The sequence below is a fragment of the Anomaloglossus baeobatrachus genome, chromosome 7 (genome assembly GCF_048569485.1).
Source record: "Anomaloglossus baeobatrachus isolate aAnoBae1 chromosome 7, aAnoBae1.hap1, whole genome shotgun sequence".
In the NCBI taxonomy this organism is placed as follows: Eukaryota; Metazoa; Chordata; class Amphibia; order Anura; family Aromobatidae; genus Anomaloglossus; species Anomaloglossus baeobatrachus.
The window spans coordinates 119,963,655-119,983,522 of NC_134359.1; the positions used below are offsets into that span (position 1 = coordinate 119,963,655).

The 19,868-nt window shown below is 48.7% G+C and overlaps 1 protein-coding gene across 3 annotated transcripts in view; it reads left to right on the top strand.

The window, feature by feature from the left end:
• Nucleotides 1-19,868, top strand: part of HYCC2 (hyccin PI4KA lipid kinase complex subunit 2) — a 142,605-nt gene that overhangs the window by 66,491 nt on the left and 56,246 nt on the right. For all 3 annotated transcript variants that reach the window (XM_075317628.1, XM_075317629.1, XM_075317630.1), the window contains one exon: nt 10,863-10,964. In XM_075317628.1, coding sequence (XP_075173743.1) covers nt 10,863-10,964 — 102 coding nt within the window. The remainder of the gene's footprint in view (nt 1-10,862; nt 10,965-19,868) is intronic.

Genomic DNA, 19,868 nt, shown 5'->3' on the forward strand with positions numbered 1-19,868 from the left:
GACAGACACACAGACAGACAGACAGACAGACACACAGACAGACAGACAGACAGACACACACCCGGGCATGCTCAGTACAGAATCAGGATCCTGTTATAACGCAACTGAACGACTTTTGGTAGGCAGGATCCAGCACTCATTGACATGCATTGCAGCTCGCGGCGCAATGTCAAGGATCCTGTGACATACGTTAATTTGACAAAGCCAAAAAACGCTACATGTTGCGTTTTTGAAACATGTTAAATTAACGCAAAATGACGGATCCTGCGTCTAACGGACGCAAACGAATGCAAACGGAAGTGGACGTGAGTCCATTGAAAATGCATTAAACACAAAACGGATTTGCACAGGATCCGTACTTCCGTTAAAAAAACGTTTTCAACGGATGTTAAAAAGACGTAGTGTGAAACCAGCCTTAGTCCTGCTGGAGCTTGGCAGGGTGGTGAAATGACAGAAGAATTACTGAAGAGACGCACTATAAGTATAGGTCAGAGCTGTATTGGAAGAACATTGGGCTAGACTACTAGAAGATGCTTAGGGCCCCAATATATATTAAACTAAAGAGAACAGAATCCACCAATATGTTCAGGATCATCCGACAGTCCAATGTTTATGGGGGCCTCCCAACTCTCCCTTGATGGAGGATCGGTCAGTTTGAATTTTAAGGCTTTGTGCACACGTTGCGGTTTTTCCCGCGGAAACGCTGAGTTTAGAACTGCAGCGTTTCAGTGCCAAATAGCATGCGTTCAGCTTCCTCAGCAAAGTCTATGAGAAAGCCGAAAAATCAATGCACACGCTGCGTATCTAAACGCAGCGTTTTGGATGCCAAACATCGGTGCGGAAAAAGAAGCAGCATGTCACTTCTTTTGTGCGTTGTAGCTGCGTTCTGCCCCCATTGAAATCAATGATGTGGGTCAGAACGCAGCTACACCGCAGTTCGCTGCATTTTTGTTGCAGTCCGCATGCTTTATCGGCATACAGAACGCAGGCATTTTACCTGGAAGTGAGGTCAAGAGGTTTCCTGTTGACCTCACTTCCTGGCAAAGTTCAGGAAAGCCCCCGGTGTCGCCAAAGTGCTCGCCCCGACCCCACCTCCCGAAAATCCAACATGGCCGCGTGCACAGCAGCGCACCGGCCGCCCTACTCCTCTGTTTGTTGCATGTGCAATAACACTTGCGACAGAAAACTGCTCCCCAGGCCCTGCCAGGTCGCCCCCTATTCCCGCCCGGTGTCCCCCGATAACCCCCGTACCTGTCACAGTGCTGATCCCGTGCGGCCCCCTCCTTCACAGTGCGCGCCGGTCACATGTGCCGAGCAGCAGACGGCTTCCTGTGTTCAGTGTGAGCTGCGCTGTCTGCTGCTGCTCGGCACACTACAGCTGTGACCCGGGGAGAGTGGGTGCAGATTCTTTGCACCCACTCTCCTCAAATGGAGGGTCTGCACTACCAGAAAATGGGGAACACGTTCCCTGATCATGCCCCCCATATTCTACAAGGTCCAGAGGCGACGTGGGACGTCAAAAATGGATACTGCGGACCCAATTTTTTTTCTTTTCTTTTCAATAAATTGGTGAAAGAGGATATGTTTTTGGGGAGTGTTTTTTCAAATACATTTTTTTTTTTTGTTGTCAATTTTTTTTGCTATTACTGTCAATCAGTTATGTCTGGTATCAAATAGATGCCGTGACATCACTAATTGCTGGGCTTGATGCCAGGTGACATTACACATCTGGCATCAACCCCATATATTACCCCGTTTGCCACCGCACCAGGGCAACGGGATGAGTTTCGGCGAAGCGCCAGGATTGGCGCATCTAATGGATGCGCCACTTCTGGGGCGGCTGCGGCCTGCTATTTTTAGGCTGGGAAGAGTCCAATAACCATGGCTCTTCCCATCCTGAGAATACCAGACCCCAGCTGTCAGCTTCACCTTGGCTGGTAATCTAATTTGGGGGGACCCCACGTTTTGTTTTGTTTTTTTGTTTTTTTTATTATTATTATTATTTATAAATAAAAAAAAAGAGCTTGGGGAGCCCTCCAAATTGATCACCAGACAAGATGAAGCTGTCAGCTGTGGTTTGCAGGCTACAGCTGTCTGTTTTACCCTGACTGGCTATCAAAAATAGGGGGGACCCCACGTCATTTATTTTAATTATTTATTTTTTTTGGGCTAAATACAAGGCTAGGCACCCTTTAGTGCCACATGAAAGGCACTAAAGGGCGCCAGCTTAGAATATGCAGGGGGGGTGGGACGTTATATATATGTTTGACATCCATTGACACATTTTTGGCTGTGTGCCCACAATCAGGGTTTGCAGCGTTATGGGCGCAGAGTGTTTTCCCTGCGTCCATAACACTGCGTTGTGCAGTAGAAGCACAGTGGAAGGATTTTTAGAAATCCCGTGCCCACTGGGCTTCTTTTCTCCGCAGCATAAACTGACCTGTGGCATGGCTTCCCGAGCCTCTGCATGTCAATTTATGCTGCGGAGACAAGAGTGTTCTCTGCAGGTAGCATAGAGCTCCACAGCAGCCTGAACCCAAATCGTGGGCATGGGCAGCTGCGTTCTCCCGTGGACAACACTCACATCTCTGCAGGAAGGCTGGCACTGTGTACTTTATGTACTGTGGCACTGTCACTGGATCATGTGGTCAAAAATGCACCTGATGAAAATGCATGAAAAATGCATGAAAAACGCATGCGTTTTTGATGCGTTTTTCCCAAAACGCATTGTTTACAATTGTCCCCTCTGCCAGAGGGTACGTTTTTTCTGCACTGAAAAAAACGCAACGTGTGCACATAACCTAAGGCTATGTGCGCATGTTGCGTACAGTCACTGCAGAATTTTCTGCAGCGATCTGAAGAGCACACATGCGCTTCAAATCGCTGCAGAAAATGTCCGTAGTGAAAAAAAAAAGCCGATTCCATGCGCTCTGCCTGCAGCTCCTTCCATAGACAGTGCAGGGGCTGCCGGCAAGTGCACGGAAGAAGTGACATGTCACTTCTTAGAACGCGCGCTTCTGGCAGCCGCCGAAGCGCTGCGCTCTAAAACGCCACGTGCGCACGGCCCCTGCACAATCTCCATAGATTATGCAGGGGACGCAGGACGCATGCAGTTACGCTGCGTTACAAAGCGCAGCGTAACTGCATGTATTTACGCAACGTGCGCACATAGCCTATCTCTTGACCATTTTATTTGTTTCAGGAGATAAACTGCTGGCAGAGATGTTTGGCAGAGGCTTTATTTGTCGTCTGTGAATACACATAAACATTTGACTAAAGGGTGCTTTACACGCTGCGATATCGCTAACAATATATCGTCGGGGTCACGTAGTTAGTGACGCACATCCGGCGCCGTTGGTGTCACACGCTGCGATGTCGCTAAGGAGCGACGCTCAACAAGCACAAAAACGTGAAAAATTGTTGCTCGTTGACACGTCGCTCCTTTCCCAAATATGGTTGCTGCTGCAGGTACGATGTTGTTCGTCGTTCCTGCAGCAGCACACATCGCTGTGTGTGACACTGCAGGAACGGCGAACCTCTCCTTACCTGCCTCCACCAGAAATGAGGAAGGAAGTAGGTGGGCGGGATGTTCCGGCCGCTCATCTCCGCCCCTCCTCTGCTATTGGACGGCTGCCGTGTGACGTCGCTGTGATGCCGCATGAACCGCCCCCTTAGAAAGGAGGCGGATTGCCGGCCAGAGCAACGTCACAGGGAAGGCAAGTCCGTGTGACGGGTGTTAGCGATGTTGTTAGCCACGGGCATCGATTTGCCCGTGATGCACAACCGACGGGGGCGGGTACGCTCGCTAGCGATATTGCAGCGTGTAAAGTACCCTTTAGGCGAACATTCTTGTGTATGGGGGAGACAGGACAAATGACCGTTGGCTGAATAATTGTTTTGTTGACATCTATTTAGTATGTATGGGGGAGGGTTAGAAAAGAGGTGACCATTGTTTGGCAGGTTGAACAAGAGTATATATTTGTAACTCTGGGTAGATTTATGGTAACTTATCTTGACATTTTGTTAATATGGAGGTTAATTTGCCATTCCCCATATACCAGGACTCATCTGTTATGTCCTTCAATTGCTTGGTTTGCTAATATTTCCACAACCTTGTGCAAATGCATTGGGAAATATCTACTAAAATTACTGCTACACAGAAGAAAGAAGTTCACCACATAAATAAGTGGCATGTGACTTATGTGAGGTAGCGTCGTCGGCTGCGCTGCAGAAGACACGGGATCCAGGCACCAAGGTTCACAGCACACGGTTTATTCCAAAGAAAAAGTCCATAATATTACATATGTGCCTTTCCGGCAGAGAACTCAGGGAGATGTGATCACTCCCTCACACCCGGCACACCTGCCCTTGTTCCTGAATCTATTTATCCCTCCCTTCAGCCTGTAGGGAAAACAGCATTAACCCTATAGTGGATTATCATAGAGTGAGCACAACCGGGGCGAGACATACCGGCCGTCATAGATAACCCCGGTCACAGTCTCACATACCCCCCCCCCTCAGTTCAAGCGTGCGGGGTTGAACTTCGGCCATCAAACACGGGCCGCGGGACAAGGCATCGGCGTTGCCCTGCAACCTACCGGCCCGGTGTTCCACTGTAAACCGGAAGTTCTGCAGAGAAAGGAACCACCGGGTAACCCGGGCATTTCGTTCCTTGGCGGACCTCATCCAGACCAGTGGAGAGTGATCCGTCACCAAGCGAAACTGACGTCCCAGCAGGTAATAGCATAGGGACTCCAAGGCCCACTTGATCGCCAGGCACTCCTTCTCCACTACGCTATAATTCCGCTCGGGAGGGGTGAGCTTCCTACTTAAGAAGGTGACGGGGTGTTCCACCCCCTGAACCACCTGAGACAGCACTGCCCCCAGGCCGACCTCCGAGGCGTCAGTCTGTACTATGAACTCTTTCCGGAAATCAGGGTTTACAAGAACGGGCTGTCCGCACAGGACCCCCTTCAGGGCCCGGAAGGAGTCCTCGGCCTGCGGAGTCCAGTGCACCATGACGGACTTCTTGCCTTTGAGAAGGTCCGTCAAGGGGGCTGATAGTCCCGCAAAATCTTTTACAAACCTCCTGTGGTACCCCACGATACCCAGGAAGGCCCTAACCTGCTTCGTGGTCAGGGGTCTAGGCCACTTCTGGATCGCCTCAACTTTGTTAATTTGGGGCTTAATCACTCCTTGGCCTATTACGTAGCCCAAGTAGCGGGCTTCCGTGAGTCCCAACGCACATTTCTTGGGATTGGCTGTCAATCCGGCTGTTCGAAGCGCGTCCACCACCGCTTGTACCTGTTCCAAGTGGGTCTGCCAATCGGAGCTGTAAATAATGATGTCATCAAGGTACGCTGATGCATACGCCTGGTGGGGTTCCAGCACTAAGTCCATCAACCTCTGGAACGTGGCCGGAGCGCCATGTAACCCAAAAGGCAAGACAACATAGTGGAAGAGACCCTCCGGCGTAACAAAAGCGGTTTTCTCCTTGGCGGACTCCATTAGTGGCACCTGCCAGTACCCCTTGGTCAGGTCGAGCGTGGTAAAATATCGCGCCTGTCCCAGCCTATCAATCAGCTCATCCACCCGGGGCATGGGGTAGAGATCGAACTTGGATATTTCGTTCAATCTCCTAAAGTCATTGCAGAACCTTAAGGAGCCATCGGGTTTTGGTATTAGGACAATCGGACTAGCCCATTCACTCCGGGATTTTTCGATGACCCCCAGGCGTAGCATTGTCTTCACTTCCTCTGATATGGCTTGTCTTCGAGCCTCCGGCACCCGGTATGACTTCAGGCGTACCTTCAGGTGGGGCTCGGTGACAATATCATGTCGTATCAGACTGGTCCTACCGGGCAGCTCGGAGAAGACATCGGGGTTCTGCTGAACCAACCGTCTGGCCTCTCGCCTCTGAGTCTTGGTGAGGACTTCTCCAATCCTTACTTCCGGTTCGTCCTCTCCGGAGGTCGCTGGAGCCGGATGTGAACGACCCGAAGAGGAGGGAGGTGGGGAAAAAACAGCCATCAGGTTTTCCCGTTCCTGCCAAGGTTTTAATAGGTTGACATGGTATATTTGTTCAGGTTTCCGCCTACCGGGCTGCAACACTTTATAGTTAACCACCCCGACTCTTTCCTTTATCTCGTAGGGGCCTTGCCACTGAGCCAGGAATTTACTCTCTGCCGTGGGAATCAATACCAACACCCGATCCCCGGGATTAAAGGTCCGCACGGTGGCTTGTCTATTGTAGCGGCTGCTTTGCGCGGCCTGAGCCTCCTGTAAATGCTCCTTCACAATTGGCATGACCGCGCTTATGCGGTTCTGCATACCCAAAATGTGTTCAATCACACTTTTATGGGGGGTGGGCTCCTGCTCCCAGGTTTCCTTTGCCAGGTCCAACAATCCCCGGGGATGTCGCCCGTATAACAATTCAAAAGGCGAAAACCCCGTGGATGCCTGTGGCACCTCTCGTATGGCAAACATCAAATAGGGAAGCATCATATCCCAGTCTTTCCCGTCTTTGGAAATCACCCTTTTGAGCATGGTTTTCAGGGTTTTATTGAATCGTTCCACTAAACCATCCGTCTGAGGATGATACACAGACGTACGCAACTGCTTGATCTGGAGTAGCCGGCATAGCTCTTTGGTCACTTTAGACATGAATGGGGTCCCCTGATCCGTAAGGATCTCCTTGGGCAACCCCACCCGGCAGAACACAGCAAACAACTCCCGAGCTATAAGCTTGGCTGCAGTATGTCTGAGAGGTATCGCCTCTGGATACCGGGTGGCATAGTCAACGATCACTAGGATATGCTGGTGCCCTCGAGCAGACTTTACGAGGGGCCCCACCAGATCCATCCCTATCCGTTCAAAAGGGACTTCTATAATGGGTAACGGTACCAACGGACTGCGAAAGTGGGTCAGGGGTGCGGTAAGCTGACACTCCGGGCAGGTTTCGCAGAACCGTTTTACCTCCCCAAAGACCCCGGGCCAATAGAACCTTTGCAATATTCGCTCCTGCGTTTTCTTGACCCCTAGGTGACCACTCATCAGGTGTTTATGAGCCAAGTCGAGGACCCGCCGGCGATACGGCTGGGGCACCACCAACTGCTCTACCCCTACGCCCCGTATTTCATCTACCCGGTAGAGTAAATCCTGCTTAAGAGCGAAATGGGGGTATCTTACCTGGGCACCAGGCAGCTCTGCCACCCCGTCAACTACTGTCACCCGACTCCGGGCATGTATTAATGTAGGGTCCTGGAGTTGGGCTGTCCCAAACGTATCCGGGGACGCCTCCAACTCCGGGATGGGCTCGACCGTCTCAGCCTCTCCTGCCAATACCTCTAGGGGCGACCTATCAGGTTCACATCCTGTCCCTATCATGGGGACCCCTACGGCAGGCGTCCCGGATTCAGGATTGTAGGGCTCAGGTCCCGGACTGACCAATATCTGAGGGGACTTAGGAGGTCCCTTCCATAAAGTCCAAAAATAGGGCAGATCCCTTCCTAGGATCACATCATAGGGAAGAGTATTAATACGTCCCACCTCATGTTGCACCTGACCGCAAGGTGCTGTGTTGGTGACAATCCCCGTGGGATAGTCTCGGCGGTCCCCATGTATGCAAACCACCCCCACGGTACGTCCGGTGGCCTTTACTTTAGCCCTTAGGGTTGATCGCACAAGGGTCACTAAGCTTCCGGAATCCAACAAGCCTGTAACCGGACATCCATTCACCTGAATTTGGCACAAGTGGGGCTCAGTCTCTGGGTAGACCAGGTCAGCGGTACACACCACCTGAGCATACATTGAACCCCGCCGGGTAACCCCACAATCCATGGGCTCCGTGGTGAGTGGACACTGGGCTTCCATATGTCCCACCCGCTGGCACCGCCAACATCTAATAGGGAAGGACACCCCCTTGACGAGTTGTCGTTTAGGGTACATAGTTTTCCGGACCTCAGGGACGGAGGGTGCGGCTTCAGACGGGACGGTAGCGGACTCCCGCACCGGTGTCAGCGGTGGGTCCTTGGCCCTAGGCTTGGAGGGGCCGGACCGACGGGCGGTACGCAAAGTCTCAGTGTCCCGTATCAAGTCCTGCGTAGCCACATGCCGCTCTACCAGGGACACTAATTGGTCCAGGGTACTCGGGTCACCCTGTCCGACCCACCGTTGAACGGTGACGGGTAAAGTGCGCACAAAACGATCCACTACTACCCTTTCCACCATTTGCGCCGGGCTCAGAGTGTCAGGCTGCAACCACTTTTTTACAAGATGTAACAAGTCATAGGCCTGGGAGCGTACGGGTTTGGCTTCCTCATAGAACCACTGATTTACCCGCTGAGCCCGTACATAGGTATTTACCCCCAACCGAGCCAGTATTTCGGCTTTCAGGGTCACATAGTCAATGGCGTCCTCGGTACAGAGGTCCAGGTACGCTTTTTGGGGTTCCCCCGTCAGATAGGGTGACAATACCTCAGCCCACTGCGGGGTCGGCAGCTTTTCCCGCTCGGCCACCCGTTCAAACACCGCCAGGAACGCTTCCACATCATCACCCGGGGTCATCTTTTGCAACGCTTGTCTCACCGCTTTCCGGACGCTGCCGTCGTCACCCGGTCCCTGGGTTGTTGCTGCCGGTCCGGCACGGATCGACTTGGCCAGGAGAACCATCTGTTCTTGGTGCCTTTTTCCTGCAATTGCAAGGCTTGCTGCTGACGTGCATTGGCCTGATCCATCTGTTCTTGGAATTTTTTTTCCTGCACTTGCAAGGATTGGAGCAGGTGTGCATTGGTTTGTAGCTGCTGTGCATTAGCCTGTTGCTGCTGTGCATTAGCCTGAGCCAAATGCTTTATTATGTCCTCCATGGCGTCGCCGGGTTTGGGCTGTAGTATAGCCGCTCGAATCCAGGACATGCGCAGCTGGGTCACCAGGGATGAATGCTACACCTCACCGGCTGTCATGCCCGCCGATTCTCCACCATATGTGAGGTAGCGTCGTCGGCTGCGCTGCAGAAGACACGGGATCCAGGCACCAAGGTTCACAGCACACGGTTTATTCCAAAGAAAAAGTCCATAATATTACATATGTGCCTTTCCGGCAGAGAACTCAGGGAGATGTGATCACTCCCTCACACCCGGCACACCTGCCCTTGTTCCTGAATCTATTTATCCCTCCCTTCAGCCTGTAGGGAAAACAGCATTAACCCTATAGTGGATTATCATAGAGTGAGCACAACCGGGGCGAGACATACCGGCCGTCATAGATAACCCCGGTCACAGTCTCACACTTATTTCAGGAGAAAAAGCTGTCCAATTGCTAAATAGATCATCAACAATGTTAAATACGCAGATGACACAACATTGATAGCAACAAACGTAGATGGAATAAAGGACTTATTACAGAGTGTCAAGATGGAAAGCTCAAACATGGGACTGCTACTCAATACAAAGAAGACAAAGCTATTGACTACTGCCAGGTACGACCAGGACACCTTTGAGATTGACGGCAACGAACTGGAAGTTGTAAAGGACTTCAACCTATTCAGATCAATGATCACTAAAGATGCAGCGAAGACACCAGAAGTCAATAGGAGAACAGCTATGGGCAAACCAACAATAAAGTCACTGTACAAGATCTTCAGATCGAGGAACATTTCACTGGTGATGAAGACACGCTCATGCATAGTCTGGTCTTTTCTGTAATAACAGATGGATGCAAAACCTAGATAATAAAGGAACAAGACATAAGAAGAATCAACAACTTTGAAATGTTGTGCTTGAGAAAGATGTTATCAGTACTATGGCTGGCAAGAAGAAGAAGAAACAAATCACATTTTGGAACAAATCAAGCCAGATATGTCAATCAAAGCAAGGATAACCAAGCTACGCCTTACCTACTTTGTACACGTGATACGAAGAGAGAAATCACTGGAGAACGAGGTAATGGTCGTAGGAATAGAAGGAACATGGTGAAAAGGAAGACCAGCACCCTGATGGCTTGATAATAATAAAGAAAACAACTGAGAAGAGCCTGTTGAACCTATCTAGGCTGCACAAGTTCGATCCTCCTACAGAGCGTTCATCCATCAAGTCGCCATGGCTTGAGAAAGAGGTGAAGGAAATTAAAATAAATAATAATATCCCAATTTAATGACCATGAGACTAATCCATATGGTCGATGTGTGAAAAAGAGAAAAAAGGCATACTTTGGTAATGGGAAACTTTGTGGTATTGTTTATCTATCTAGAGAAACCCTGAAATAACCGCTTACATGTACACTGCTCGTTTTATGATAATCCTGTAACCAAAAATACACTTGTTCATTAGGTGAAATGATCTTTTATGCTGCACAAAAGATCACCGTTCTCGGTGGAGCGTCCTCCTTATGGCAGCCTATGCCATCTATTACTGATCTTTCAGTGCACATCATTAACCGCGGTCTGTTTGAACACACCATTACATGAGCACCAATCGGTAACTATTTACCGTTTAATGCCACAAGTCAGATGGTGAAAACCCATCTATACTCATCAGTGTTTGACTGTAAGTTCACCATGTGCACACACTATATATCACATGCGTCATAAACACATTTTGTTTGTGAATGTTTGGTTTTTGTTTTTAGTCTGGTGTGTATTCCCTTTTATATTCTTTTATTAACCAATTAACTATTATAATGTTAAGATACAATTACTTTATAAGATTTGTTTAATGTTCTGTCACTATTAATTTACATTTCTCTGATTTTTTTTTTTAAATGATTTTTTTTAATAAAAAAAATTACAATTATGAAAATTCACTTTTTTTTATGTATTTATTTTTAGTAGAATTTATAAACTAATTTCCCGTTTGTTTTATTTACAGGTGTTACCTGAAACGCAGCTATCTGCTTATGCTGCAACTCTCCATCGGAAGAAAAGTCTAGTGTCTGCCCTGTATAAAGTCATTCAAGACCCAAATAATGAGGTAATAACATGGAATAAATAAGTTCTTCAACGCTCATTTTGTGCAGTGTAATAATGGACATCCAAGTTCCCACATCCTCCATTGCACAGGGCTGTCGTATCAGTGACTTTTCTTAGTCCTCTGTGAATAAATTGAGAATTGGATGGGATTATTATTATCCTTTGGGATTGGGTTGTATCCTAAGGGTATGTGCCCACGATTAGGACTCACGGCGTCCTGAACGCAGCGGGTCCTGACCTGCGGGGCCACGCGTCTCCTCCGCAGGAGAACACAGGAGACTGCAGCTGCTTGTACCCACGATCAGGGTTCAGTGCACTGTGGTTTTTCACTTGTGTTCTCCCTATGGAGGACGCATGAAATTCCGTTGCCAACAGTTGACATGCTGCGGTATGGAAAGCCGGCACCGCAGGTCACTGTTTGCTGCAGAGAAAAACAAGCACAGTGGATACAGGATTTCTAGAGCAGGGTTTGCCCTGTATGGGTTTGCACCATCTGGACATAATCAAGAATGGTTTCATCCACTTTCAGAAAATCAGGTTCTTGAAAATCATAGAATATTAGAGTTGGAATGGACCTCCTGGGTCATCTAGTCCAACCCCCTGCTCAAAGCAGGATTCACTAAATCATCCCAGACAGATGTCCGTCCAACCTCTTTTTAAAGACTTCCATTGAAGGAGAACTCACCACCTCTCGTGGCAGCCTGTTCCACTCATTGATCGCTCTCACTGTCAAAAAGTTTTATCTAATATCTAATCTGTGTCTCCTCCCCATCAGTTTCAAAATCCCTCATTGGTTTCCATTGTTCTCACGATGTGATGCACAGGTACCCGACCTATGGTTACATAGTTGATACAGTAGAAAATGTCCATTACGTTCACCTGAGCGATGGGAAACATAACAGGAAATGGCACAACCATAAGACAAGATCCAGTCTGCCCCAAAAGAGCGGATTGTTCTAATCTTTCCCTCCTGACCCGATTATCAAACCACTAAACCAAATATTCAGAAAAGAGCATTTACTTAAGCATTAAAGTATCAGTTCCCACTGTGACGAGTCTCTGAGGTAGACTATTCCACAGATTAATGCTTCTCATGTTAAAGAAGCCTTGTCTCTTCTGGAGATGAAACTTTTCTTTAGAAGGCAGAGTGAGGTCTCCTTGTCTGTAGAGGGGGTTTTACATGAAACCGCTTTTGACCATACTTTTTGTATTTATGCACTTGTATAAATTAATCATGTCACTCATTATACGGCTCTTCTCAAGACTAAATACATGTAATACTTTTAATCTTTCCCTATAATCAAGATTCTCCATACCCCTTATCTATTTTGTGGCTCATCTTTTTTTTTTTTTTTTTTTTAACTTCGTTTTATTAACAATTTCAAACCTGGTACAACTGACATTTGCCATATAAAGATAGCTCAGTATATCGATAGTAATATTTAAATATAACAATGATCAGTAATATAAAGTCCATAATATCTTTAGCACTTAACATAGAACAATGTTATTATCCATACTTCTTATCATTTGCATATATATCTAATTTTATATTGAGCATAAGAACAGCTCTAACTATCAGCATGACCATATTTTGAAAACAAGATAGAAAGAGGAATAGAAAAAGAAAGAACAACAGCCACATTGCATTATTATATCTCAATATACCATTGGACAGTGTTTCGTATCCCAATATCTAGTGGGAACCACCATTATCCGCATAATCTACCTCAATCCTCCGCAAGTGTGTCTGGAGAAGAATTCCACAAACCCCAGATTTTGTTAAATTTTCCCGGGCACCCCCTATTATAATATACCACCCGCTCATAGACTAGGGTTGCATTGACTAGTTTAACCCAGGACCGCACAGTTGGATTCGAATCTCCCATCCACCTCAGAGCTATTCATTTTCTAGCCAGAAACAATGCCTCTCTGAGGAATATTGTCATGTAATGATCCCAGGACTCTTCCTCCACCACCCCAAACAGGCATAGCAAAGGGTCACACAAAACAGGAATCGACACAATCGATGTCAGCAGAGATGTCACTCCCCGCCAGTACGAAGATATCTCTCAGGGGCAAATTTCATACATATGATTTGGAGCTGTCTCAATATGACACCTTGGGCACTCCGATGTACGAGAACAGTCCATACTAAAAAATCGAGTTGGAGTAAGGTATGCCTGGTGGACAATGTAGCATTGAATCAACTTATTATTAACCGAAGGGGATACCGCAGTCGGAGATTCCAATATCTCTTCCCATTCCTCTCCCTGTAGAGAGGGAATTAGAGATTTCCATCTATCCTGGGCTGGCAAGGGGTCCGACTCCACCCCCAATGACAACAGGTAAGTATATATAGCTGAGATGAGGCCTCGAGGTCCTCGTGATTTTAGAATACCTATCATAGGAAGTGATGATATCAATTTCCTCACTCCAATTTTCTGTATGTGGGATTGAATCGCTGTGCAAATATGCAGGTATCTAAAAAAAAAACTGTGATCTTGGAACATTATATTCAATCTGAACTTGTTCAAAGGACTTGAAGGTTGTTGTTCCCGGGACAAAAAGATCACCTAATGCACTGACGCTGTGAGTGGCCCAGAATTGCGCCGAGGGGTGATCTCTGAGTATGGAAGTGGCTATTCCCCCATAATGGGAGTTCCGCCACCACCCCTTCGAAGTGTGCCACCCTCTTGGCTTGTCGCCAGACTAATCTTGCCAACCTGAGGAGGGGTAATTGCCGTGGACTTCTCAGTCCATCTGATTCCAGAAAACCCACTAAACAATCAGTCCCAGCCGCGTGTGCCAAGTGACTCTCAGAGTTTGGCAGCTGAAATCCAGGCATCCAAGTCTCTAGTGCCCTAAGCTGTCCCGCGAGGTAGTAGAGGAAGAACTCCGGTAAAGCCATCCGTCCCAGTCTTTCGGATCTCTGTAAAATGGATAACCGAAGTTTGGGTCTGGATTTCCCCCATATGAAAGAGGTAGTAAGCGAGTTCAACATTGAGAAGAAGGATTTGGGTACTGATACTGCACTATGTTGTAGTGTATAACTAAGCTTTGGAAGTAATATCATTTTGATTAAATTTATTCTGCCAACCACTGACAGGGGTAGCTTGCTCCACAAGTTATATTTAAGTTTAACGTGCTCCAGAAGTGGTGTTATACTCGTCTGCAGGTCTAGTGTATGGTCCTTCTGTATGTGTATTCCCAGGTATTTAAAGCTAGTTACCACTTGCAGAGGTGACCTACCCTCCATTGAAATTCCAGACCCATGCATTAATGGCATCAAAGCCGACTTATCCCAGTTGATGCATAGTCCCGAAAACTCCCCAAATTTATCTATAGTGTCTATAACCACCGGTAGAGTCTCTTGCACTCAATCTAAGAAGACAACCATGTCATCCGCATACAATCCTATTTGATCTGTGCGGTCGGCTATAGCGATTCCAGTGATCTGTGGATGAGAGCGGATTCTAATTGCCAAAGCTTCAATAACTAGTGCAAACAATGCTGGAGACAGAGGGCATCCCTGTCTTGTGCCCCGATTCAATGAGAAGGGTGTAGACATAGCACCATTAACTAGTATATTGGCTGTCGGGGACCTATACAACATATGAATCCAATTACTGAATTTAGGCCCAAAGGCGAATATCTGGAGGCAGGCAAATAAAAATGGCCATTCTACCGAGTGAAATGCCTTGGCCGCGTCCAGCGAGGCCAAGGCCCACTCGTTCTCATGGACCAGTGTGCTATATTGCACTATGGACTAGACCCGTCTTATATTTATAGAGGTGTTTTTCCCAGGCATAAATCCGGTTTGATCTGGGTGAACTATACTCAATATGTCTGAATTAAGCCTGGACGCCAGTATTTTGGTAAAGATCTTGTAATCCACGTTAACTAGGGATATAGGACGGTATGAACCACAGTCTAGTGGGTCTTTACCTGCCTCCTTATACGAAGCACATATGGTTGTGCTGAGGAAGGAGGGTAGAGAGTCGCTGGCTGAAAAATGTGAGAAAACGTCTAAAAGAATCGGGGCCAATACGTCACAATATTTACTATAGAATTCTATGGGAAGGCCATCTGGAACCGGAGATTTCCCCCTAGCCATATCCGAGATGGCAGTAATCACTTCATCCAGTGTGATGTCCGCCTCCAGAGACGCCCGTTGTGATCCACTCAAACTGGGAAACTCCAAATCCGACAAATATGTCACGCAACTTTGAACTCCATGAGGATTTCTAGAAGTGTATAGGGTTTTATAGTATTCACAAAAGCACTCTAAAATATCTTCAGGGGATGTAGCTATTGAGCCATCCATCCTCCGTATAACCAATATTGTTTTTGAAGTGTTGCGTTGCCTAACCATATATGCCAATAATTTACTGGATTGATTTCCAAGCTCAAAATATGATTGTCGGGTAAAGAACAATTTGCGTTTGGACTTGGTCTCAGAGTGCTGCATATATAACCTATATGATTGCATCCAGGCCGCCCTATTTCCATCGGTTGGGGCCGATATATATATTGCCTCTGAGTCCCTAAGTCTCCCCTTTACTATATCATCCTCAGTTTTAGTCACTCTTTTAAGGTATGTTATGGTTGAAGACAAACACTCTCTAAGGTAGGCTTTAAGAGTGTCCCACACCAAGTTAATATTCCAGGGTTTAGGATGGGCTGCCAGGAAATCCTCTATTTGGGTCAGAGTTCTATCACTTTGATCTATTAGTTTCAGCCAAAAGGGGTTTAACCTCCAAAAGGGTTTACCAACACCTTGGTTAGTCTTCATAGTTAGAATCACTGGGCTGTGATCTAATATGCCCCTGACCCTGTGTACCACGTCATCCACCCAGGTTGCGATATTGCTCGACCCAAAATATAATCTAGTCGGGACAGCGTGCGTCTAGTAGAAGAATGACATGTATATTCTCGGGTGTTAGGATGCCGGAGTCGCCAAAGGTCAATCCACCCACCTCCCTCCGCGCATCGCTGCAAATCAGTCAAGTGTGTGGCCGAATGTTGTCCCCCTCCATCCATTCGAAACCTGTCCTGCTCCTCATTCGTCACAAGATTAAAATCCCCCATACATAACACACATACGCATCTGGATAATTGAGGGCAAAGCTCAGTGCTTGTTTAAGAATGGAGATGCGAGCTGGCAGGGGGTTGTAACTACATAACAGCACATAATCTCTAAAGTTTATAGACGCATATATAAACACAAATCGCCCCTCCGGGTCACGCCTCACCACCTTCACTTCCCAACGGATATGTCTATGGACCAATAGAGAGACACCCCTGGAGTAGCTGGTGTGGAACGCATGTGCCGACCATTGTACCCACGGTTTGTTTACTAGTCTGGCTGTGTCCCGTGTGAGGTGAGTCTCTACCAGTACCACCAGTTGGGCCTTGACTTGCTTAATTTGGGAGAATACCTTAATATGTTTTTTGGGGGCGATTTAAGGCCTCTGACATTCCAGGTGATAAATATTAGCTCTGACCCCATATCACATAGATCTTTTTATAGAACCAGGATCCCAGGAATAAGACGCTTTCTGCCCTGCAATTAAGTGTGGTTAACCCTCCAACAGTAATAAGCCTGTCCCGGGAAAGAAATAAAGTTAATGCAATTGCAGCTGTAAACATATAGAACCAATATCGAACTTCAGGACCTTTCCGATAAGTCCTGTAAAACATTTCAAACATCAATGGGAATACCACCACTGAATACAGTGTCCTGGTATAGGTGGTATAAGGGTGCACAAGATAGGGCTCCTGTCACAAACCACCGGGGGGGTCACTCAGAAATCCCCCGCGCTGGCTACCAGTACGTCACAATCGGGGGGTAACAAGTGGGGTCACCCCTCCTTTATACCTCCCGACCGACAGACAGAGCACGTGACGCGCTCTCTAGCGCCCCTCTTATAGTCAGGCCAATTATGGAATTGCCCGACAATAAGCAAGGAGGCCGCTATACTACTTATGCCGATTATTGAAGGGTCCCCGGTGAGAGTAGGGTATATATTCCCCCGACCTCTGCGGGCGGAATATATAAAATCTCCCCGAATCTCACTGGCCTCCCCACAATAATCCTTGGCACAAACTCGCTGCCACCAACCGATTTACGGTAACTATTAGCCGAACACACAGACGTGGGATTCAAGATCGAGATAACAGAACAGCCCAAGATTAATTATATAATTTAATCAGCCTAAAGCACACTAGAAACTACAATATATACAATAGGGAATCTACAGAATATACATATGTCAGAGTACAGTTACAGTCAAAGCATGGGTTACAAACAGGCATACACAGTTCCAGCAGTTACCTTGTTGCGTCTGGCCACAGGGGGGCGCTGTACCCAGGTTTCTAGGATCCTTCCCACAGATGTTTCCTACACGTGCCCCCAGCGAAAAGAACCCTGGAAAATGGCCGAAGTAGGGTTATCAACCTGGGCAAATCCAGGTCCCCTCCTACCTTAGTGACCTCAGAGGGAGCACTGCTCCACCCCTGGCTTGAGTTATGGACAATCCACAACATGGAATATGGGCCATAACTTTGCCTGGGAGCGTCGTAGGCGGACGCCAATGCTCTCATTGTGACAGTTATGTATTTAGCTACAGAACGAGGGGACTCATGACCTGTCTGCCAGTTCCCCATTGGCTGATATCACGCCTGGGGCATTTCCCAATGTCCTGCTCCCATAAAAAGGGTGTGCCGGCATCGTCCGCATGCGGAGACACCATTTTTATGGTTGCCATATTTATCGGAAATATGGCTTGCGAGATATGAACCATTTTTTACTGGAGTCGTTCTGTCTGGCTAGTTCCAGAGCCTTATAATGAGATACAACTCTTGTTACAGGGTGACGGCAGGGAGTCATCCTGTGTCCTTTGTTCCCACATCACCTAATTTCCATATCACAGGACATGGCCATGGAGGTGTAAGTGGAACACTGAGAACAAGAAGGGAGGGGGCACTGCCAGGGAGTGATGAGGGATTATGACTGGAGTCATAATTCATCTTCATATCCCGGGATTTGCCTCACACCTCCCCCCTTTTGAGGGCGCTAGGGGGCAGCACACTCCGGTGTTCCCCCGTGCGCCCGTCCGCGACCTCTCCTTGTCGGGACAGCCCGTCTGCGTTACCGTGGTCACGGCCCCTTTTGTGGCGAATGGTGAAGTTGTATTGCTGGAGCGCAAGGCTCCATCGCAACAATCGCCCATTCGTCCCAGAGACGGTGTGCAACCAGCTGAGGGGATTGTGGTCCGTCTCCACGATGAAGTGGCGCCCGTATAGATAGGGTTGCAGACGCTGCAGGGCCCACACTATGGCCAGGCACTCCTTCTCCATCGTGGAATAGGCAACTTCCCTTGGTAACAGCTTCCTGCTCAGGTACAAGACTGGGTGCTCTTGGCTCGCAGAGTCCACCTGGCTGAGCACCGCACCGAGGCCGAAGTCACTGGCGTCGGTCTGTACTACAAACGGCCGCGTGAAGTCGGCTGCCTGTAGCACGGGCGGGCTGGACAGGGCGTCCTTTAGGGCCCGGAAGGCTGTCTCGCAGTCCATTGTCCAATCGACTGCAGAGGGCAGCTTCTTCTTGGTGAGGTCCGTCAAGGGCTTTGCCAGGCTACTATAGCATGGAACAAACCTCCTATAGTACCCAGCGGTCCCCAAGAAGGACATCACCTGCTTCTTGGTCCTGGGGGTGGGCCAGGATGCGATGGCTTCCACTTTCTCAGGCTCGGGCTTCAGTGTTCTCCCACCTACCCGGTGACCGAGGTACTGGACCTCGCTCATGGCCAGCTGACACTTTCCCGGCTTGATGGTCAAACCTGCCCGGTGGATCCGCCTGAGCACCTGTGCTAGATGCTCTAGGTGGTCCTCCCAGGTGGGACTGAAGACGGCAATGTCATCCAGGTACGCGGCCGCGTACCCTTCAAGTCCCTTGAGCAGGGTGTTGACCATCCGCTGGAAAGTGGCAGGGGCATTCCTCATCCCGAATGGCATCACCGTGGACTCGTACAGTCCAAATGGGGTAATAAAGGCAGAGCGTTCCCTGGCCTTGCGAGTCAGGGGGATCTGCCAATATCCCCGGCTCAGATCCATGATGGTCAGGTACTGAGCCCCGGCCAACTGATCGAGCAGGTCATCGATGCGTGGCATTGGGTACGCATCGGCGACCGTGACCGCATTGAGCCCCCTGTAGTCCACGCAGAACCGAGTGGTTCGGTCCTTCTTAGGGACGAGGACTACAGGCGAGGCCCAAGCGCTGTTGGATGCCTGGATCACCCCCAGCTTCAGCATCTCGTCAATCTCCTGGCGCATGTGTTGCTGCACCTCCAGGGAGACCCGATATGCTGAACGCCGGATCGGGGGATGATCCCCAGTGTCCACGTGATGGACAGCCAAGTCAGTCCTTCCGGGCTGGTTGGTAAACAACCCCCGGAAGGGGAGGAGGGTGGCCCACAGCTGGGACCGTTGGTCTTCCAAGAGCTGGTGGCCAACCTCCACATCCTCAATGGATCCGCCTGCCCTAACCTGGGCTAGCATATCCAAGAGGGTTTCCGCTTCTCCCTCCTCGGGCAGGTTGCACACGGGGAGCGCACATGCCTCCCGCTCATGATGTGCCTTCATCATGTTCACATGGAAGGGCTTCCGCCTTCCACGGGCAGGGTCCAGGGTGACCAGGTACGTTACAGGGTTGAGCTGCTGGTACACGAGGTATGGGCCTTCCCAGGCTGCCTGAAGCTTGTCCTGTGGTACGGGGACCAGTACCCACACCTTTTGACCCACTTGGTAGGTCCTCTCACAAGCGTTCTGGTCGTACCAACGCTTCTGATCGGCCTGGGCTTGAGCCATATTGTCGTGTACCAGTTGCGTCAAGGCCTGCATT